This window comes from Pygocentrus nattereri, chromosome 28, assembly GCF_015220715.1.
Source record: "Pygocentrus nattereri isolate fPygNat1 chromosome 28, fPygNat1.pri, whole genome shotgun sequence".
NCBI lineage: Eukaryota > Metazoa > Chordata > Actinopteri > Characiformes > Serrasalmidae > Pygocentrus > Pygocentrus nattereri.
In genome coordinates, this window is record NC_051238.1 from 26,169,375 (window position 1) to 26,193,865 (window position 24,491).

Consider the following 24,491-nt stretch of genomic DNA (forward strand, 5'->3'; position numbering starts at 1 on the left):
ATCTGAATGGGAAAAAAAAATGTTAGGCCAACGTTCTGATGTGATGTAGGCTGTGCAGTTATTTTAGTGCTGTGTCAGAGATCTAGCTTCCCAAAATAACCGTATTGTTGTACTTAGAGTTTTAGGTGTCACCCAAGTGATATTATTGGCACTTTTGCTGTGGTTTTGGTTTGGTAGTGGTTCAAATAAGCAGCTCACATGTAAAACTGTGCAAGAAAAACGTGGTAGTCCATTGATGATGTGATCCAACCCAAGGTGGAAAGAAACCCTGTTGTTGAAAAAGGTGCTTAAAACAATTTGAAAATCTTTTTGTTTTCCAAAAAGTCAACACGGCATGTGTTGCATTTAAGATAAAAGCTGAGGCTCTTTCTGCTGAGGAAAGTGATCCAAATCAGCCAATGTGTGCACTTCATGTAGCATCCAAAATGCAAGACAGGCCCTGGAATGTAAATTGTATTTTCTCATCACTGTAGAATTTGCACCACTGTATTGGTGTTAATCATTAAACCAACGCATGAGACAGAAATTCAGTGGAATTCAGAAAGCGAAGCGGGCTTCTGCCTCATCAATTATTGATACCGCTAAAATCGAGGTTGAAGAATAAAGAGGAGGGAAAAAATCAATACAGAGGCATCTTGCCCTCAGGACTTTGCTCTATCTGGTTAAGCTCACCAGTCCATGTTGTGATATCATTGACAAGCTTTGTGAAATATTTATACTGTCAATCATGGACAGCTTTAGCTAGATGCTGCATATCGTGATGTTTGTGTGATGTTCGCTCAGTTTGTCAAGAAAATTGCACATTTTCTGTTGGCTCTTTATTATAGATGTGGGCAGTCTCTACATGCTTTCTTTTGGTTTTGACCTTTTTTTAGTTCCAAAGTGTTTTTTTTAATAGTTACCCCATATGACTTGAAGTAGCACATTTAGTAGGCTATGTTTCTACTGTATTTGCATTCAATGTAGGGGCAGAAACAAGGGCAGTATGCTGGTATAAATGTCCCAAAATGTGGAATTTACCATACTGTGAATATCATGATAAGAACTAAGAAGAAATTACTTCATAATCACAAATTACCCCATAGTTACAAATATGACCCAAGACAAAATTAGGTTGAACCTGAATGGCTTAAATCATTTTTATAAGCTCAAGAAATAGTTTATCATACAAACATTTGCACAGTTATTTGCGTAGTTACTGTTAGCACAGAATAACGATTAGTCTACTGCGTTTTTCCGCCCTTTTGTTTTAGTAGCAAAAAACATTCTCATTTTTAGTGTTTTAGTGTTAAGGTTACAAGATTTTGGACTGTTTCTGTTGGTTGATTCATCAGGCTTTTGTTCCAACAGTGGTGATATAATACTACACATTAGTGCAGAGCGGTGAACATCCCTGCTGCAGCGCCCCCAGATTTCAGATTTCGAAAAAAATAACAAAAGAACAGAACCTGAAAATATTTTGAGCATAGAAAAGGCCGAAATGTGCTTTCTGTAGGGTGGAGTTTGTAGGTGTATTCCATTTGATTTCATTCTTCAATCAACAGTCTTGACAGATTTCATTTCATTTGCAAGTTTGTTCTATAATAGAGAGCAGAGACAGCGTGGAGTGCATCAGCTGAGGTTGCTGTGTCAATTACATGTGTACAGCAGAATCTTGTCTCTCTTCAAACAATCCAAATAAAGAGGATATAAAACAGTATTTAGCAAGACGTCATGGAGTTCGTCCTGTATAAGCTGTTAGAAATTCCAATGCTCGTAATGCAAAACACCCTCCTGCATCCCTGGTGATCAGTTTTATTCAATAAAAATCAACATTGGACAGACGATCAGATTTTACAGATAATTCAAACCAACATTTGATGCTGTAGTTGTTGTACTACTGTGCTAAAATATCTGCATTTTATTCATTTCACTACATTTGTAACAATGCAGAAATACATTTTAGTTTTCTCTGCAAAGCTGATCCATATGGATTTAGTCACGTTTTCTACATTTTATACATTTTATTTATAAGTATCGGCAGATAGCTACATGAAAAGTATCGGATATCAGCCTCGGCCCACGTTTTCCGTATCGGTGCATCTCTTCCAGAGAAAGTAGTTCATATTGCCTACTCTTGTTTCATAGCAGTACACAAGTTTTGATACTGATAGAATATATTAGTGTATATATAATAAAAATGTGTCAAAAAAAACAAGAGTGGACAATATTAAATGATGAAATTTACAGTATGTAGCTCTTATTTTTCTTTTCCAATTCATTTCCAGTACATTTCTAATGTACGGTTTTGAGTTTCACTCATTCTGTTTTTGTTAATAAGTGTTGGAGTCTGGTATGAAGGAAGCAAAACAACCAGAGCTTAGGTCATTATGATGAATAGAGAATGGGAGTTAGAATAACTAATCACTTTTATAAACGGCAGCTTCCACAAGGTTCATAAATGTTCATCAGGGTGTTTTTCCATAACATTTTCTAGAGATACTTCAATGAATACTTATAGCTCCATTGTTCCAAGATTAACCCAAAGCACTTTTCATGATTCTGGTCATAGGACTGCTTGTTCTCTCAGTTTATATGATAGTTAGCAGCCTCTCTGCTATCACATTTGGAGGCTTTCATTACTCCAACAAACCTCCTCCTCATACTTTTTAAACGAATTATGTGAAATTCCTGTTTTTCTAAACTGTATTTCACCTCCACCACCATGCTTAATCATATTTTTTGCTACTTTAATTCTCTGCTAGAAATGAACATTCAAACAAATGGATATTCTGATGTTTAAAGCTTTAAATCGACTTTCTGCTGCCTCTGAATTCAGGCAGGGCTGAAGTCAGATGGATTTGCATGCCCTGATACTCATTTAGATACTTGCCTGGGTTTTATTCATCATCACTTCAGTAACACTCTCTGCCTCACATTTGTCATCTATGGCTCTGCTTTCAGCCAGTTGCCAGGTTGCCTTTCTTCCACACACACACACACACACACACACACATACGCATGCACACATATATTCGGGCTTACTCATACACACACTCGTTGCTCTCCACAAATACAACAGGCCTCTTGAGATGGTTGTCATGACAGCTTCTGTAGTGCTGGTGGGGGTCAGCTGGGGGCCAAGCACTGACTCTGGGGGTCAAGAGGAGGGGGAAGTGGGGGCACAAGTGATAATTTAGTGATACCGCCGTGGAGGTGGCAGGGCGCCACTTTTCTAATAAGTACTGTCTCACTGCAATTCCTGTTTCATCTCTCGCTTTCGATGGAACGGATTCTCTCCCACTCATGTTTTTACTTCCATCTGAAATAAGACTGATTGTTCATTTCCATGCGTCTTCTTTATCTTTGCCTTTTTGGGCTGTTTGTGATTCTGTTTTTTATTTAATTTTTGGGGTATTTTTTAGACATATCCATTTCCACCCAATAGTTCGGACTCCCCCAATCACACGATACCACCAGTGCTAGGTGGGCTAAGGCAAACTCGAGCTTCCAATTCATGTGAAGCCAGCCACGGCATCTTGTGGAACTGCCACTTACACAGCCCCATTACGTGTTGGTAGCTTGCAAGGTGACCACGCTTGGTGAAAAACACTAACTGCTGGTTGTGTTTGGTCAGCTAACAGGCTAGCATTGCACTGAAATTGGACTAACCAATTCTTGGACTCTTGACCACGGATGGCTGTAGCATCACTTGGGATTGTACGTGCAATCTCCTGGTGATAGGCCCGGCACTTTTACATGGTTTTGCCGCTTAGGATCTGTTTTTTTTTTTTGGAATTTTTTTTTAGGAATGTTTTTTTTTTTATTCCATTCGATTTGATTTGAAGACTTGTTTTTATAGCTTTCAGTAAGTCATACTGTGTTCTGAACCACATCAACAAGGCCTTAATTAAGACCTTTTTGTGGTTAGAGCAGGTTAAGAGAAGTTTTGCTATGTATTTTTGCAGTAACAGTTTGGGCTGTTTGGTTGACTATTGAGTTCCAGTGTTTGTTAGCAGCATTGGCTCCATGGACAAGCAAAATAATGACTCCAAACATATCTTGGCTGATTGATTAAACTCAAGGTTTTTAGGAAATATTGTAAATTAGATTTTTTTGACAGACTATTGCTTTAGGTTTGTGTTAATATTGTTAATCAACCCAAGCTTTCTTAATACTGATAACTATTCTAAAAGAATGACTTACAAACCTGATTCAACCTGTTTTGACTGTTCTGCTCTGCTTCATTTAGAATTATGACAGGAGAAGCACTAGTACTATAAATGTTGTTCATTTAGTGTTTTTTTAAATGATCTGAAGTACAGAGCAAATGATATGCATTACAGTTAACTACGTTACAGTTATCTCTCAGTACTGCTACAAAAAAATCTGATGTGTGGCACCCATGCTGGTATACCAGTGTAGATGTTTTCTCTGTAGTCTGTTTTACATTAAATATTAATATCATACAGATTTTCAAATATTTAACATGTATGTAATTTTGCCACCACATATCTTTGAAGTGGTGGATTAAATAGTAGCTTTGAAGTGGTCATTAGAAAAAGAAGGTTCTTGTAAGCCTAGCAAAGGCAGAAAGAGAAGCTAAACGCAGTCCCTTTTAGGATCTTCTCAGAAAAAGGACGGAGATCGATTTATGTTGATGGTAGCTCATTTGCTACTGCTGCCAGCTGCTGTCAGTGGATGATATTACACTAGCTGATTACATTTTACATTTTATAAATAAAGAAATCACAAGGCTTCACTATGCTTGTGCGTATCTCCATAGACTTCAAAAGCAAAAGCACCTGACGAGACTTTAGAATGTTAACCCCCCTGTCGCCCAACTCAGGCCCCTCCTAATTCTGGTGCCACTTTTACAGGGAAAGGCACAATACAGGGGCGTCAATGACAGTGAGCAAGGGTGGCTAATCCCTGCAGCTGTCAGCCCAGGGGGGTATTAAGCCCCCATTCTGAAGATTCTTGGGCCCTAGCCAACCAAAGACCTACTGTAGTCTCTTTCAAAGCCCGTGGACAACCAGCAAGTCTATTCTTTATACCGAAAGCGCTGACAATGGGGAGAAAAATGAAGCCATCACACCATGAAGTCATATGAAAGAGGGCAATAAAAGCCCTCTAATACTTGTGCAGGAACCATTCTGAGCTCACTGAAGTGTTACACCAGTCCATGCGAGTCTTCTGATTGTTTCCAGAGTAAGATGTCAGATTTGTGCCCTCGTTTATCCCCCAACAACACCTTTGAGCTGTGTGTTATTCAGCCAAGAATTACAACTTTTGTTGGCTTTCATGAAGTCAGTGGAGAAATGCCCAACACATCCTACTTGATTTTCCTGTTAGCAACACATGCCCGGTCATCATAGCTCCACTTCATAACTCAGTGCACTTAATCCTGGAAAACAGCAAAGTAAAATATGACATGTAAAATTGTGCTCCATCATAAAGCACCCTGATGTTGGAAAACAGCTGTGAGCTATGAATAGTCGAGTCTGTTGTTGGTGGTGGGTAATTGCTTAGGAATCCAGTGTTTATCGTGTAAATGAAAAGAGTGAGGCCCATCGAAACAGGTGTCGGAATGCAATGGATGGCCTGTGCGCTCCCACCCCTGAGTAAAGTCCTCCTAATGCTCAGCACCTCGATTTGGAGCATTACAACACAATAGTGCCACTTTGAGGGATGGAGCTCCGCTGAGGGAGGGCGGGGAGAGATTACAGCGACAAGAGTTTGTGTATGTGAGGTGAGGGGTGCAGTACATAAGTTGTACATGATGCAAGAGTTCTAGTTTTATCGTGCTGCAAGGCGTGGCTTATCCTCATTGGAGGCAGAGGCACCTGCATTGTGTCTACTGAACCACCACCCACCTACCATTAAGAATGTCTTTAAAATATCTGTATATATTATATATATATATTGCCCTGTGATGGACTGGCGACCTGTCCAGGGTGTATCCTGCCTTCCCGAAGACTGCTGGGATAGGCTCCAGCATCCCCCCGCGACCCTGACGGAGAAGCAGCTTAGAAAATGGATGGATGGAGATATATATATATATATATATATATATATATATATATATATATATATATATATATATATATATATATATATACTATAGAGCACTAGTACCACACCTTTAGCTCCTGCCCATGTTATTGGATGTTTAGTGCCAACTGAGCAGCAGTGCTGTAAAGGTGAAAATGCCCCTATGACTGAAGCTAGTGATCACTACTACACCAGCCACTTGGCCCTCTGCAGCCTTTGAAGAGAGGTGCTGATTCCGATCTTTGAGGTGGAAAGGCTTAGCACACGACTCCAAAGTTCACCACACCGCCTTGCTTTTAAAGTTGCACCGCGCACTCCTGTGCAGCTGCCAGCTGTGGTCTTGGAGAAGGGCCATGATTCACTCATCAGTGGTGTGCACTTAACTGTTTAACAGTAGGGAGTTTACATATATGTTAAAACCATTTTAAACCCTGAGTCATGGACTTTTTTGGATAAACTTTTGACACATACGAAACACACTGCCTTCCAAGCGCTGTTTTTCTGAGCTGCTCTGGGAAACAATCATAAATTAATTTTAGATTTTTGCTGATTGCCTAATTAGAAGGAGAATATAAATTAAATTTCTTGACAGCACCTTTAACAAGGCAGTGCCGTTTATGTCTTTTTGAGCTTTATTTGTTTAGTTGAATGAGCCTACTTTACCAGCCTTATGCTGTTGTATCTACATTAACTAGAGCTTTTGTTGTCTGTTGGGTCAAATTAATTAGAATCTTAACATTTGGCAAGACTGTCCAGCCTGTAACGTTTCAGGTTAGGTTATGTGGGGTAATTTGGGGAAAGTACGTGGAGACTTTATCTCAAATGAATCGGCCAGTCAAATTGCATTTCTGGACTTCCTTTGGTAAAAGTAGTTTAGCACGAATAGGGCTGCAGACAAAAACCTCTAGGTAAAAATTTATTATGTAACTACTTTGTCATTTAATTATACATTTATGTAATTACCAGGGCTGAGCATTGTTAGTTTTGATATCAATACCTTATTTTGATAATGATTATTTTTTTCAGTATTTTATTTTCAATCACAATAGTGCTGAGTCGCTGGAATTGAGTATATTTACTAACTGGACTGCATAATAATCAAGAAGTGCTGATGTCAATGAAATGCATACATTTCACACAGATTTTGCTGAGATTTTCGTTGGGAGTGACCAGGCTGGACAAGATTAGAAATGAGCAGATCAGAGGGACGGTGAAGGTGGAGCAGTTTGGAGATAAAGCCAGAGAGGCCAGGTTGAGATGGTTTGGACATGTGTTGAGGAGGAATAGTGGATATATTGGGCAAAGAATGTTGGAGATGGAGCTGCCGGGTAGAAGGAGAAGAGGTAGACCTCAGAGAAGGTTTATGGAAGTAGTGAAGGTGGACATGGAGATGGTTGGTGTGAAAGTAGAGGAGGCAGTGGATAGGGCAAGATGGAGGCAGATGATCCGCTGTGGCGACCCCTAAAGGGAGCAGCCGAAAGAAGAAGAAGACTCTAGATTTTGCCAAGATTGACTACTTAGTTACTGAAATTTGGTAGTGGATTTTTCTCAGTGTTTGATTCTCTGTAGTATAGTATGACTTTTGATCCGGCCTTAGTAATTTCATTAAATAATAATGTAAATTGTATGCATAGCAATGTGACAGTAATAACTCTAGACTTCTAAGGATTTAAACGTGTTCATTGTTGGCAAATCTCATTAGAAAGCCGTGTTTCTGTAAGTGTATCTGACCTTGTGTGTGATGGACACGCTGTAAGTCTGTCCCTGTCTAGCTCCAGCTCTTTACTCAAGCTCTGCTTTAGAACAGTGTGTCTCTGAAAGATGAATGCTTGGCCAATGTCAGTGGCACACCTTCAGGCGGTTCAGATGTTCCCTCAGTCTGCAGAGACTCTCAGTGCTCCTCAGGGCACTAAAGAGCTGTTCATGCATATAAGCACAAGAAAGATGAGGAAAGTGGCAAAAAATCCTGCATAAGCTGAATTTATCTAACACTTGCAATTTTTGTTAATAATTAATTAATAATAAGTCATATTTAACCTCTTGAATCCTAGGATTATTGTTCAGTTATTAATCTTAAGACTTTTTGTTCAGTAACTACTGTAACTGTAATGAATTAAACTAGTATGTAAGTTATATAGATAGTTTAGAGAGTGAGGAATTGAAGTGTTGACTCACATATAAACCATCACAATATAAGAGGTTACAAAAGAGAAATCTATGTATGTTATTGATGGCATGATTTATGAAGCATCTGAAATGACGTTAAACCTGAAAAATGTCTTTAAAATCAATAGCCACATTCAGTCCTACAGTGTTTTAAAGGAATGGAATCTTTGTTTCATCTTACCGAACTTCTCAACAGCACTGCCATCAGCGCGCACGCTAAGACTTATTTAATGTGCCTTTATTTAATTTAAACGTACTTAATTTGTTTCAAAAAGAACATAAAAGCCAAATAAGAAGTGAACTAATTTTATTATCATTATTGCTTGCAAAAAAAACAAAAACCTACTAATCTTCAGCTTTATGAGATCATGTGCTTCACATATCCAAACAAATGCAACAGCAGCATTAGAAAACACATTAGGAAAAAATGCATTAAATTGCAGAAATAATTTCATGCTCTCTTTGGCCCCTGGGGGCCATTCTCTGAATAAGCAGCAGCATTCTCCTCAGGAGACCGCTTGGCACTAACGAACATTTCTTAACCTGACCCTGGTCATACAGAGAGGTGATGGCACTAAATACTTCTCCTTCTTTCCTCACCTCAGGGGTCTAATTGCCAGGCTTTAGACCTGTTTTGCCATTCTTTCCTTTGCTCAAAATTTCCCTGCCAGATTGAAAGGTGGTAGAAACCGGTGTTTTTAAGTGCTTTTAATTTGATGATGGGATTCTGGAGGTAACCATTTCTAACATGGAAAAAATGGCCTCTGAATTGTTCCTTAGGGTTCTTTGCAGTGGCAGGGGTGTGATTGGGCCCAGCAGGCCTAAGACTACCCATTTGACCATTGGTGCACCCGAAATGGTGCACTGCTCAAATATACTTTTAATATTAAAATGTTATTAATAAATAAACCAAAGCCCAAATAAAAAATGCACTTGTTATTAAAGTGCACTTGCAGTTTAATCAATAACCATAACTATGAGGTGTTTGCTGGTGTTCGGGGGGAGTTTTGACCTCAGCATAGAGGAAAAGATTGTCTAAGAAAAAAATCATTCCAAGACCTTCACCTAGATCATTATGGACTAGGAACATGTTTTTATTCATGTGGAATATTGCTTTTATTGATCTAACCTATTCCTTTTCCTTGGCATTGTTTCTTTGAATGTGTTTGAGTTGAAAAAACTGTTAAACTGCATGAAGTACTTTTAAGCTTGAACTGACAAACCGTTTTTACAGTGTGCTGAACTCTACATGCTGCAGGGTTTAATGTTGCTCACCCTTGTCAGTGTTCTGTCATTGTACTGTCAAATAAGACACGTTCTTGTCTTTGATATTGTGATTATTGCCCTTTTGCTATACTGATATAACAGAATCACAGTGTTTTAACTGTGTTCTTGGAGCATTTTGACCTGTCACAATTCCAGTATTTCTTTGGGTGGTTAGATGGTATTTAAGATTCCTAAAAAAACAAAGGAAGATTATTTGGTTAAAGTAATGCGGGTCAGTTGGTAACCATATCCATAGCCACCCCAGTGTAATGTTTAATATATTGCAAGGTTAACAATGTGTAACTGAATAATGTATTTGTCCATATTGTACAGCCCTAATTTACACCTGTTTTCATAATGTTTCTGTGCAGAACCCCAAAAATCATGTTAAACCTGACACCAAAAAGGGTTCTTTTGCAAACAGAATGGTCCAAAATGGCTAAACAGAAAGCCTTTACGAGTGTAATACCTTAGTTGAAGAATAAGAGAAGCATTGGAGATATTTGCACTCTCTCCCTCCTGACTGCAGATCATTTAGAAAGGAGGATTTAGGAGGGATATTTGGTGCTACAGATCCTCATCAAGAGATGTCAGAGCCAGTACGCCTGAGCTGTAACTCTTTGGTGGGGTTTGGATTATCTGTGAAAGTAGCTGTAATATTTTCAAGATGTCATGTATTTTTCCTGCTTCATTGGAAATCCCCAAAAGTTAGAGATTGTAATGTCAGGATCGAAACGTTATGGCAGTAAATCCTGTACACCTTCGATTTCTCCTCATGGGACCACTCCTTCCAGACCCCCAGAGAGCAGGTGGCCTAGAAAAACATATGCAGTCTGTCACTCCAAACGGCACTTTCCGCCCACCTAAAACCAGCCAAGAGGGAGCAAACAGCCTCAGGACCCGTTCATTATGCTCTTTCCCCATCCTGCCTTCATTTTACTCGCCAGGAAAAAAACTGCCTGTAGTTAATAGGACAGTGTTACTGTCCAAGATCGTTTATAGGAGTGAGCGACAAAGACTGGCAACTTTGAATGGTGACACATGGAAATTTCACCATCTCTATAAAAAGTACAGAGCAAATAGGCACTTTCAGGAGGTCGAAAAGAGTCTAGATAAAACCCTTTTTGCTCAGGTTTTCTCAGTAGCTTTTTCTGGATGTGGTTTTGTTGGCATGCATACTTAAGCCTGGTCATTAATTTTTAATGATGTTGTCCTTTTGCCTTTCTGGAGAACATCTCAGTTAAAAGGTTGCTTTAGCAGCTTAAAGCATTGTAGATGATCCAGCTTTTCATTTCGATCCTGTTATGTGGAGGGTGCACTTTCACGATTAGTCCTCTGAGAACATGAAATGAATGAGGCTTCAGTTCCTATCAAAGCAGGATCTTCGGCTCCTAATACAGAAGTTTCAATTTTCAGCTTATATGATGTTTTCTGTGACTCATTGGTTTGGTTTTCAGAAGTGGTTTTGAAAATTTCACATGCGTTTGCATTACTGTTCTAGATTGCATGAAAAGGAAAAGACTTCAAATCGAACTGGTTAAGACTAACAACAGAAGGAAACTGACCAAAAATAAAGATAGAAAAGTTTCACTGTATTTCATTGTATTTAGTATTTCAGTTCTTGTCCTGAAGATGAATTACATAGCTTGGACTGGAATTTTGAGAATGGTATACAGATTGGTCCACAGCATTGTCCAGAAATCTTGGAAACCTGACGATTTGCGCAAATGTTGTGTTTGCTAATTAGAATTATGCCAAAAGCGACAGCTGTTGGAAATGTTGGAGAAAATAGACAAGCGTCTACACTGTACATTATGAGTTGTCCTTCAGTAGCCGATCCAGCAAATCTCAGGGAAGAAAAAGGGCCTGTGTCCTGTGGAGGAATGTAGGCTTTATTGGGCTTTTCGCTGACTTAATGCATGGGAAGACAGCGGAGCTCTTTGGTGAAGCTCTCTTAGCTACTGCTTTGAGTAACTTAAGTGTGCATTACTGAGACAGATGGCTCTCATCTTACCGATCTTTTTGCGTGATAGAAGAACTTGATTAACATTAAACACACATTCTTTTCAGAACCGAGGACATGAAAAATGCCAGTCAGGCTCCATCACTGCTAGCTCCATTCTTGGGGGTTCCACTTGGTAGGATCTTTAAAGCATTCTTTTGCCGGTGGCCTTTTGAAGAGATCCCTGCATTCCTTATCGCAACACTGACTTACATTAAAGGACCCCCTTCTCTTTTGTCCAAAGTTTTGTTGGCAAATAAGGCTTCATTCTCAAACTGACCCTGAAATACAGCCATCACCTCGACAAACACCCTCATGTTTGCACACCATGGATGGGTGAATCTTACATTCTTTTTCCAATTAGCAAAACTCAGTTCAGGCCTGAGAGTGAAAATGCAGGCATTGATCGGCTCAGCAGAACGGAACCGCTGCTGTTGAATCATTTAAGTTGTCTCCACAACCTTTGTTTGAGTCATTCCATTACATATGTTTTCCATAGGTACTGGCTCTGGACTGAATAAACACTTCTAACTAAACCAATCTCCACTTTCTTTTTCCATTTTTACTAAGAGACAACTTTGTTAGTGACTGGATGGGATGTTTGGATGTTTTCGGCAAACTGCATGTTTACTTTCAGCCCTCTCTCGTTCCCTCTCTCTCCTCTAGTATTCTGTTGACACACACTTTGCCAAAGAGGCTGATTTCAACAAACAGAGCAGAGAGTGCTACAAGGATCTTGAATGGAAAATTGTGCTGTACTGTGTTGTGTCCGAGAGTTGCTTAGAAAACATGCTGTCATTAGTAATATTTTGGCTTAGGTTTCTGTAGCCTTTAATAAACCTGCCCTTCTAATGCAGCAGCTGGCTTTTTCTGTTTTTTTCTTCTTTTCTTTTTTTCTTTTAACTGTTCTTATACCTCATTTTTTACATCCCCTAGGGCTTGGTAGGTTATGTATTCATCAGGGACATAGAACTAGGTTTTAGAAAATATTGTATCAACTTTTAGCCAAGTAATTTTGATATAGTTTCAAATATCGCATGCATAGTTTTGATAGAAGTGTTGGAGCTAAAACTTGACACTGGTATTAAGCCAGCAGACTAGCAGATATGCTGACTTGGACATAAAAGAATGAATTTGATCCAATCTGATAACAAATCTGCCCTGAAACGGCACACGTTCACACGGTCTGTCATGGCATTGTTAGCTGTGTATTTCTTCCTGTGGGCTAGTAGAACGCTTGAGTGGTTTCACTATGACATCACCTTTTGTGTGTTATAAATAGATAAATATTAATTTTAGAAAAAAAAAAGTATTGATATTGGTATGGGCCTGCAGTCAAGATTTCAGTATCATCATCAGAAAAGAAAAAAAATGGTGTGTAACGTGGAGCGAGGAGGCGGACGCACGTGCTGAGATAAGCGAGATTCATTAAGGGCAAATCCAAAATCAGGGTCGAGAGAGTCCAGGGTCATAGAGCCAATACGGATAGATCGGGGGACAGACGTGACATAAACCAGAATACAACAGAACCAACAGAACATCCAACATGGCAAATAACAACCAACAAAGATTCAAACAACAGCAAACAAAGACCAGCAAACACAAGGGGAAGACACAGGGCTTAAATACACATGGAAAACGAGGGACAGGTGGAGACAATCAAGGGCGGAGTCATGAAACGAGACCAAAACATGAACACATGGACAGGACTGGGAGGGGCCAATCGTGACATGGTGTTGAGCAATCTCAAAAATTGCTGCATAAAACCAAATAATGCAGAAAAAAGGATATTAATATTAATTTTAAACGTTAAAATGAAAAACAGTGATCTGTTTTGCCCGGTAAAAATGATAAATTACTTTATTTGGTAGAATGAGAATCAGAATGAATTGATGAATTATTTTGATAACAGGGTAAACACAACAAACACATATTTGCCTCAAATAAATACTTTGAATGAAACAACATTTTCAGCAAGTGTTGTCCAACCTAAAGTGAGTTAACAATTTAACCTGAAGAGGGCAGCAATTCTTTTGTAGCGTTGTGACTATATTTAGCAGATAGCAAAAGAAAAAGAACAATTATGATCAAAGGTTTAAAAAGCTGTAACGTCAGGGAGCATTTTCTTAAAGGAATGGATGACGTAGTTACGTACAGCATATGCAAAGCTGACTTCCACTAAAGTTACCTGTGATCTCTGGAAAATAAGACATGCCGGTGGTGCTTCTGAAGCAGCAGAACGTCAGTGTTAGCTTTCCCTCCATGCCTGTAGAGTGCACTGTGCAGTTTGCACTGTAAGTGATGTATTATAATAAATTAACTTTAACCTGACAAACATCAATAAAGCTTATCATGTTACGTTACTAACATTAGTTACTGAAATATTTTAAGCCATGTTAGTTTTTATCCTGTCAGTATTACATACATTGGCTACTGAACTATGTACAACTGGTTAATTCATTTTACCTCCGCTCCTCCTGGAAACCTGTTCACACGCAGCTCGTCTAGTGAACTAGCTCGTTATGTCAGAAATGTTATTATTACATCACTTATTTTGAGCTATTGCTTATTACCCACTGTAGCTCCAAAGTCTGAGCCATGGTGAAGGGTGAAATCTTAGTTTGGTCACATTTACAGGCCATATTTAAGCTGAAAAATCGATTGAGTAATCAACTAAAACTTCACAAATACTTTAAATCAAATTCTGCTCTGTTCCACTCTTTATGGTATCGGAAGTTTTTAACATAAGTTTAAAACGCATTTCTTATAACATTTTATAATATTATTTCTTAATAATTATATTTATACCCAGTTTCAGCTGATTTCAGCCATTCTGTAAGCAGTTCATCTTTAATTTAGAATCCTGATAATATTTTAATAGTTGAAAAATATTTTAAAATGTGTAGCTACAAACTGTAGAGCACAGTTTGAAATTTTGCGTGGTTGCATGAAATAAGTAGATGTTTTTTTTTCTTGGTTTTCTTGTCATGGAAATCCATGACATCAACTTCCAGGCTATAGGTGAGTAGGTGTGGGATAACCCCTCTGCCTATTCTGAGAAGCTTTTATGATGTACATACTGTGTGTGTGTGTGTGTGTGTGTGTGCGTGTGCGTGTGCGTGTGCAGGTGTGGCTTCATTCTTCGATACACCCACACACACACACACACACACACACACACACACATACATGGATAATGACACCCTCCCTGCCATTCGTGGCTCATAATTAGTGAGTAGACATGTGCAGACTTTTAAAGATAGGTATTCTGAAGGGCTGTGCAGGCCATACCTGCCATTTTCTGGGAATAGCCGTGGACAGAGGAAGGATATTTAAGTTTAGACCAAAGTTCTTCTATTCGCTGACCATGCTCATAAGAGACATGTGTTGGAGACAGCGTGAGCATTACCTATAATCATAGCAAGCACAGCAGTAGAGTAAAAAAGTCCTTACTTTATCATTGTGATATTTGAATGAAACTTTAAAAGTCATTCATTAGGGTTTGTTATTAGCATCGCCAGTTGAATGAGTGTATATCAATGATCGAATATCTGGTTGGGCTTGTATTTATGCTATGGCAAAGACATGCATGAAAAAACAGCCGTTAAAACATTCCTCTCCTTCAAGTCACTCCTGTTCAGCAGCTTTATCTGTGAGAGAAAGCTGACAGATATACATCTGTACCAGATCTTAATCTTCAAAATCCACCAAAACAAGCCGTTGCCTCCCGTACTTTACAGAAGCAATAGACAGTGAAGAATGTTGTTCTACTACTGTGTTATCTCATGCCTTAGTCTCACTGAATATCTCTGTACTCCACCCTTAAAAATGAGAAATTGGGCTCTTCCAGAATCTCCTCTAGATCTGATTAAACATGTATCATCCTAATCATCCATCACAATTCAGTAAGGCGTGTGGCCACTCCTGCTTTGGATTCAGTTCAGTAGAATTGCGCTCTGACTTACATGTGCTCCGTCCATTGTGCTCTTATCAGAGGCTCTGTAGCGAGTATATTATATAAAGTAGCGAGTATATTATATAAAGTAGCGAGTATATTATATAAAGTAGTGAGTATATTATAGCGAGTATATTATATAAAGTAGTGAGTATATTATAGCGAGTATATTATATAAAGTAGTGAGTATATTATAGCGAGTATATTATATAAAGTAGTGAGTATATTATACCGAGTATATTATATAAAGTAGCGAGTATATTATAGCGAGTATATTATATAAAGTAGCGAGTATATTATAGCGAGTATATTATATTAAGTAGCGAGTATATTATAGCGAGTATATTATATAAAGTAGCGAGTATATTATAGCGAGTATATTATATAAAGTAGCGAGTATATTATAGCGAGTATATTATATAAAGTAGTGAGTATATTATAGCGAGTATATTATATAAAGTAGCGAGTATATTATAGCGAGTATATTATATAAAGTAGCGAGTATATTATAGCGAGTATATTATATAAAGTAGTGAGTATATTATAGCGAGTATATTATATAAAGTAGTGAGTATATTATAGCGAGTATATTATATAAAGTAGTGAGTATATTATAGCGAGTATATTATATAAAGTAGTGAGTATATTATAGCGAGTATATTATATTAAGTAGCGAGTATATTATAGCGAGTATATTATATAAAGTAGCGAGTATATTATAGCGAGTATATTATATAAAGTAGCGAGTATATTATAGCGAGTATATTATATAAAGTAGTGAGTATATTATAGCGAGTATATTATATAAAGTAGCGAGTATATTATAGCGAGTATATTATATAAAGTAGCGAGTATATTATAGCGAGTATATTATATAAAGTAGTGAGTATATTATAGCGAGTATATTATATAAAGTAGTGAGTATATTATAGCGAGTATATTATATAAAGTAGTGAGTATATTATAGCGAGTATATTATATTAAGTAGTGAGTATATTATAGCGAGTATATTATATAAAGTAGCGAGTATATTATAGCGAGTATATTATATAAAGTAGCGAGTATATTATAGCGAGTATATTATATAAAGTAGCGAGTATATTATAGCGAGTATATTATATAAAGTAGCGAGTATATTATAGCGAGTATATTATATAAAGTAGTGAGTATATTATAGCGAGTATATTATATAAAGTAGTGAGTATATTATAGCGAGTATATTATATAAAGTAGCGAGTATATTATAGCGAGTATATTATATAAAGTAGTGAGTATATTATAGCGAGTATATTATATAAAGTAGTGAGTATATTATAGCGAGTATATTATATACAGTAGCGAGTATATTATAGCGAGTATATTATATAAAGTAGTGAGTATATTATAGCGAGTATATTATATAAAGTAGTGAGTATATTATAGCGAGTATATTATATAAAGCAGCGAGTATATTATAGCGAGTATATTATATAAAGTAGCGAGTATATTATAGCGAGTATATTATATAAAGTAGTGAGTATATTATAGCGAGTATATTATATAAAGTAGTGAGTATATTATAGCGAGTATATTATATAAAGCAGCGAGTATATTATAGCAAGTATATTATATAAAGTAGCGAGTATATTATAGCGAGTATATTATATAAAGTAGCGAGTATATTATAGCGAGTATATTATATAAAGTAGCGAGTATATTATAGCGAGTATATTATATAAAGTAGTGAGTATATTATAGCGAGTATATTATATAAAGTAGTGAGTATATTATAGCGAGTACATTATATAAAGTAGCGAGTATATTATAGCGAGTATATTATATAAAGTAGCGAGTATATTATAGCGAGTATATTATATAAAGTAGTGAGTATATTATAGCGAGTATATTATATAAAGTAGCGAGTATATTATAGCGAGTATATTATATAAAGTAGTGAGTATATTATATAAAGTAGCGAGTATATTATAGCGAGTATATTATATAAAGTAGCGAGTATATTATAGCGAGTATATTATATAAAGTAGTGAGTATATTATAGCGAGTATATTATATAAAGTAGCGAGTATATTATAGCGAGTATATTATATAAAGTAGCGAGTATATTACATAAAGTAGTGAGTATATTATAGCGAGTATATTATATAAAGTAGTGAGTATATTATAGCGAGTATATTATATAAAGTAGCGAGTATATTATAGCGAGTATATTATATAAAGTAGCGAGTATATTATAGCGAGTATATTATATAAAGTAGCGAGTATATTATAGCGAGTATATTATATAAAGTAGCGAGTATATTATATAAAGTAGTGAGTATATTATAGCGAGTATATTATATAAAGTAGTGAGTATATTATAGCGAGTATATTATATAAAGTAGTGAGTATATTATAGCGAGTATATTATATAAAGTAGCGAGTATATTATAGCGAGTATATTATATAAAGTAGCGAGTATATTATAGCGAGTATATTATATAAAGTAGCGAGTATATTATAGCGAGTATATTATATAAAGTAGTGAGTATATTATACCGAGTATATTATATAAAGTAGCGAGTATATTATAGCGAGTATATTATATAAAGTAGTGAGTATATTATACCGAGTATATTATATAAAGTAGCGAGTATATTATAGCGAGTATATTATATAAAGTAGCGAGTATATTATAGCGAGTATATTATATAAAGTAGTGAGTATATTATACCGAGTATATTATGTAAAGTAGCGAGTATATTATAGCGAGTATATTATATAAAGTAGTGAGTATATTATACCGAGTATATTATATAAAGTAGCGAGTATATTATAGCGAGTATATTATATAAAGTAGCGAGTATATTATACTGAGTATATTATATAAAGAACATTTTATAACCTAATCTCTATACACTGCAGCTGAGGTTTGTGGTGGATTTCCATTGACTCGAAATCAATGTGCAGTTGGATAAACTGAAATTCTGTTCTCAGCTGGAGAGCATGTCCCATCAAGACAATGAATCTTTTTTTGTGTTTTTTTGCACTTTCTTATCTTAAAAGCTGGACTTTCCTTTCTGCTGTGCTCTCCATATGGAGCCGAATGTTGGGTTTTCATATAAAATCAAACCTGTAGTTGGGAAGTTTGTGGCTCTTAGATCCTTTCTTGATACTTGACAGGAACAAGCTTCTCCTTTGTCTGATGTCCCTCATGAAAACGGCTGATTTGTTCCGACTGTTTGAACGTGTGTGCTGACCAGCGCAGGAAACCAAAGAGAACAGTGTTTTTAATAACTGTGATTTGATTACCTTTACAATTATTTGTAAAGTCTTGTTTTTTTTCAGTCCAACTTTTAAACTTTTTATTGACATTTTCGCTGAAAGATCTCCCCTCTATATTGTTGAAGTGTAATGGTTCAAGTCAATAATGATTGCCAGAGTTGTCACTAGCTCTCCTAAAATAACGCGGTGTGTCTGTTAACGCCCCCCACAGCTACTGACTGGTTCCCATCCCTCACTATTAAACAGCACGTTCTTAAAGGTGCAACTCATCATAAAACCTGTAAAAAAAACTGATCTGTAGACCCTCCCAGTGACTCCCTTCCCAATCAAAGACACAGGTGTACAGTCTATAGTTTTTCTGGGAAAGTTTTTGTCTGTGGCAGTTGAGAGAGCAGACAGAGGTTAGGCTGAAATCGTTGGAATATTCTTTTAACCATGGTGATCATTGTCCACATCTAGCAGCACAGATATGCACAGGACTGTCTTTGCTGTCCCTCACAATCTGAGAATGGATGTTGCAGCTTCAGAGGCCCAGGAGAGGGTGCTTCACCCCCCCATGGTTGTGGTTGCCTGCTGGCCAGGGCTACGAGTTTAAGATTTAAAGCAAGACAGTGTGACAGGGATTTGCCTCAGCTGCCAGGCTTTGGCAGCCGTTTTTAAGAAATGCATGCTCTCCGAGTGCATACTTCTCTAATCTCTCCTGAGAGTGTGCCACTCTGATAGAAAGGCATGCGGCCCTCTCCCACTAAATCAAGCGTTTTGCTACTGATTATGTTGCAGAGATGGGTCCAAGAGTTGTGTTTGCAGAAATGATAAGAATACAAAAAAATGAATGAACAAAAGATAAAACAAACATGCTAATAGAGCAAGCCAGAAACCACAGCCCATATAGAAGCCTGTGTTCCCTCGCTGCGATTGCTGACAGTCTTTGCCATGAATGATGTAAATGTTGTTTTGGAAAAAAAGACTTTGGCCTTTGTGGCATCCCTGGAAAGTCTTCAATGCATTAAGCAATAAAGAGCTAACAAGCCGCTTTTTAAGGCTTTGTTTCTGTTTTATTTCAGGTTTTACAGCCTTTTTTTCCAATCGCAGGAATGATAGCCTTGGTTCAGATGCACACTGACCCCTGCTTGGCCCATAATTTGGGTCAGTGCCTTTCAGAGGGTGTGTTCACCTCACTAGTTAATCTATAAGGACCGGAGGCTTTTTACAAAACTGCTCTTGCTTTATGGCTCCTTGATTTATGGAAACAAATTCATAAACTACACATAACTGTTGTTTACTGCCCTTCCTGTGAACTTTTACTTCTTCATTTTAACTTCTGACCTCCTCTCGCACTACCTTGCAGGTCTCGGAGGGTTAACTCTACCGTCCTTGCCATGGAGACGACCCCGGCCCTCCTCCCACTCCTACTCCTCTTCCTGAGTTTGTGTGTCAGTGGTTGTCATGGCAACCTCCGCCTGACCCCCAGAGTGTATCTGTCTTACAAAGGTGAACATGGTTTATATTTATCATCCTGCATGAGATATTCAGTATATTTCATTATTATTAAATTATTATTATTATTATTATTATTGTCAGTGTTTAAGCAGTTTGAGCACGGGGGCAGACTTGCTCATCTCAATAGTCTTGGGCCAATAATTGATATTATCGAATGTCATGAATATTTAAATCAGAGCTGATATGCAGGGCAATAAAAGACAAAAAAGTGCCCAGAGAATTTTTTTTTTCCGATTTACTTTTATTTCACGATCATCAACAGAACATCGAAAGTGTACAGATGAATAAAAACAGAAGCAACAGGTTCAGTTGTTACTAATTATCAGTTACATTGCTGTAGCCAACTGTAAGTTAAACTAAAACTACCAGATTTTTTTGTTGAATCTGCATGAAGGAGAATTCCATAGATTTTTCAATCTTTCTGCATAATTCTATCATTAATCAGTCATTCAGAGTGCTTTGATGTGAAATAGTGTGTTTTAGACAACTCACTGCCCCGGTTTACTGTACTGTGGTGTTGAAAGGAACCAGGAGTTGCAATGCAATAAATTTACTATTTACTATCCAACAAGACCAGTGAACTTACACAAGCTTAATATGTGATCATGTGTAAAATAGGTTTAAATCTGAAAAATTACGTTTGTGTTGTGGACAGTTTTTTCCCCCCTTTATAATGCCCTGCATGTACCCCTCTGCCATGAATGCATTTAAACACAAACAAAGCTTTTTCTGAAAACTATCAGTGTCCCAGACATCAGGCACCATATCTGTAACCATTTCATGTAGTGACTTTCTGTGAGGGAGCTTATAGCGGCATTAAACTCTTAAGATGTCTGGTTCCTGCTGGTTCTGTTGCTGTGAACAATTCTGGTAATTCTCTCTAGAACAGAGCGCTTCATGTCAAACCACTCAGAATGACATTATTTACATCTTATTTACTTTATTTACATAATACAGAAATTTTGAAAAAGTGTTACCCTTTAAAATCATAAATGCCATATATGGAAAATTGAAGCTGGAAATGTAAAAATCTATTCATGGAAAACTGAAATTCCTGATATTTATTTAAAGGAAATGTTCAGTGCTGTTAATGTAGTAGATTTCAGAGTTTTGCGATATGGCAGCTTTACCCCCCTCTATATTCACTACACGCTGCCTCCCTCTCTCGCTCTCTCTCTCTTTCTAGCAGCAGCACGCCTCATCACCCAATTAATGCTCTAGAGAAATGACTACTCATCATCCTCTCTGTGCGCTGACATGTCACTGTGGGGCACAAAGAGAGTCATGCAGAGAGAGCGGCCGTTTGATATTTAAAAATCCAAATCTCTCTCACAATAGCGTTAGAGTGCGCCATTATAGCGTGTTTATACAGAGAGGTGTGAAATAGCAGCGGAGCTGAAAAGATTCTGCTTCATTGTTTTGTACAGTGAAACGATATTAGCTGAAGCTAAATGCAGACACATTTCTAAGCGTCTGACACCAGCGCGTCGTCCAGCCGCACACAATGTGACAGGAATCAGCTCTTAGTTCTGCGAAACAATAACACACACACACTGTATCCAGCTCAGTGTGTATTACACTCCATGACGTTTTGATCAACTGTCTCTGTGACAAAGACACACACACACACACACACACACACACACACACTCGCCACAGGGGAGTTGCGTACAGGACCTGCTGGCTCTGTGCCAGTGGCCTAACGTGGCATCCCACTCTCAGGACGCTGGCCTTCAACACGTAACCTGAGCCCAGCAGAGAGAGGGAAAAGACAGAGGAGAGAGGGAGGAGGAGAGGTTAACGAGGGAGAGAAAGGGAGGAAAGTCATGTTTTATTTGTGAGAGCCAGGCTGAATTTGAAGAATTCTGAAAAAAAGAGAGAATATGGGGCAGAGCAGAGTGAAACTGTGGATTAAATTGGATGGGTAGAGACAGGACTAGAGGTGAAGGAGAGGGAAGGAGGAAGAGCGATGGGGAGAGAGAGAAAAAAAATGGAGATAGAGATGGAGAGATAGAAGGAAAGAGAGGGAGAGAAAGAGGGAGAGAGAAAGAATGAAATTGAGAGAGAGAAAGAAAAGGTGAGAGAGATGGAGAGAGACTGAGAGAAAGACATGGAGAAAGAGAGAAAAGGACAGGTGGAGAGACAAAAGGAGAGAGAGAAAGAAAAGTAGAAGGAGAGGAAGAGAAAGAAAGGGAGAGAGACAATGAAATGGAGAGAGAGAAAGAAAAGGTGAGAGGGATGGAGAGAGACTGAGAGAAAGACATGGAGAAGGAGAGAAAAGGACAGAGGTGTAGAGAGAAAGGGAGGGAGAGAAAGAAAAGAAGAGAGAAATGAAAAGAGAAAGAAAGGGAGAATGAGAGATAGAGAGATTAGAGAAAGAAAGGCAGAGGTGGAGAGAGAAAGAAAGGGAAAAAGGGGAAGAGGTAAAAAGAAAGGGTGAGAAAAAGAAGGAGAAATAAACTGACAGAAATGAACAAAAATTTGGAGAGAAACAGAGAATGAAAAAGAGAGAGAACAGAAAGAAAAGATAAATATGGAAGAGGGAATAACTGTGAGAGGAATGAAGCAGAGGAGTGATGAGCAGCCCAGAGAGGAGAGAGATGAAGGATGTTTTAGGTGGGGAGAAGAACAGGGACGGGGTTTGGACGGGGAAGGCTAGTGTACATGTGTGTAAGAGAGAGAGTGTGTGTGCGTGTGTGTGTGTGTGTGTGTGTGTGTGTGTGTGTGTGTGTGTGTGTGTGTGTGTGTGTGTGTGTTCACTATGCACTGTATGGACACATTGTTCTCATGCTGCAGTTATATTGCTGCCCATTGAGACTGCAGTCATTAACACACTGATGAACCCTTGATGTGATTTGATTGAAGGCTGTCGAACATTATAATTTAACTAAAATGATTTACATTGTCTGGAACACTTGAATCCAATTGTGATTCATCCAAAGCTACAAACACTGGAAAAAGTATTTTTCAACCCAGTTTTATATGGTAACAGGCAGTTTAATGGGTTTAATTAAATTAAATTGGATTACAAATAACCATTTGGATGAACAGAAGGCTGTTCGTCATCAGTCAAAATCTTAAACACTTTTTAAAATCTTTTTTTTTTTTTTACACCGCTTAATTATTTGACCAATTTCAACCCCTGATTTGCCCCTTTGTCAAGTGATGCCAGTGATGAACTGGTAGTGTGAGACTGGAAAAAAAATCTTTAACATTCCAACTGAGCTGAGTGATCAGGGTCCTTCAGATTTGTCTTTACAACTGAAAAACATACACATCCTTTATTATTATCATTATTACATACTAAGGCTTATTATTTGGTAATGACAGGGACGTCAATGCACACTGGCTTATAGAATTGTGAACAAGTCAGTGGGCCCTGGCCATTTAAGGGGTTAAGTACAAGTTATTCATTTTTAGGATATGAGATAAAAGATATTCCACTAACATAAAGGAGAGAAAAGTAAATGGAAAATAAATCATCCTTTCACTGTGAGAAGACAACGCCTAGGGGTCTGAAAGAATGTGTAGCTGTCAACAAGCTTTTATGAGAAAAGTAAACAGACATAAAAGAAAAAAATTGTGAAACATAGTTTTCAGAACAATGGACTGATCACCTCAGAGTCTAGTGTTTGGGATTACTTGGATTGTGAAAAGTAGACAATATGACCAAATATCCCTGCAGATTTCTTTGAAAAACTGAAAGCAAGCCTCCTGAAAAGAAAGAAGGCTCTAAATCCAGGAAAAATGTATGTTACATGTAGTTGTTGATGCCTGTATCTTATTTTCTGTTAAATGTTTCTGCTTCTTTTCTGATGCTGTAAAATGAATAACTTGAAGTTACTGGCTCTTTTTCCTGGGTAATAAATAAATGAAAGATGATCTCTGACTTTTTGCACTGTACTGAATGAGTTCATAGAACAGCCCATGAGACAGCTTGGATAGGGGGGCAAAAAGGCAGGAGGTGCATGAGCTCTGTGTGTGGATAGTTGACCACAAGATGGAGGAACTGCTTATTGAACTTTGGCAGATGTGAGAATGCCTTTATAATGCTCATAATACATTGAGCAGAACTCACTTTACAATTTTAAATCAGTTTACTAGTTTGTAGTAAAAATCTACTCTACTTGATAAATTATCCTCTCCTAATTAAATTATATCCACATTTTTTATCAACATATTCATCCACAGTGTGCGGTTTTCCTTTGCTGTGTGTGCATAAAAGCACAAACAAGTCTGGTTCGGTTTCAAGCTTTGTTTGCGTCGTGTGATTTTGAGTGGTTTTGTAGCTGTAACGTATTGTTTCAT

At 37.6% G+C, this 24,491-nt stretch overlaps 1 protein-coding gene across 2 annotated transcripts in view; it reads left to right on the top strand.

Annotated features, from left to right (window-relative positions):
- The window catches only part of sema3gb (sema domain, immunoglobulin domain (Ig), short basic domain, secreted, (semaphorin) 3Gb), a 50,037-nt gene that overhangs the window by 1,933 nt on the left and 23,613 nt on the right, over positions 1–24,491 (top strand). For both annotated transcript variants that reach the window (XM_017722423.2, XM_017722422.2), the window contains exon 2: positions 20,032–20,174. In XM_017722423.2, coding sequence (XP_017577912.1) covers positions 20,063–20,174 — 112 coding nt within the window. In that variant the 5' untranslated portion in view covers positions 20,032–20,062. The remainder of the gene's footprint in view (positions 1–20,031; positions 20,175–24,491) is intronic.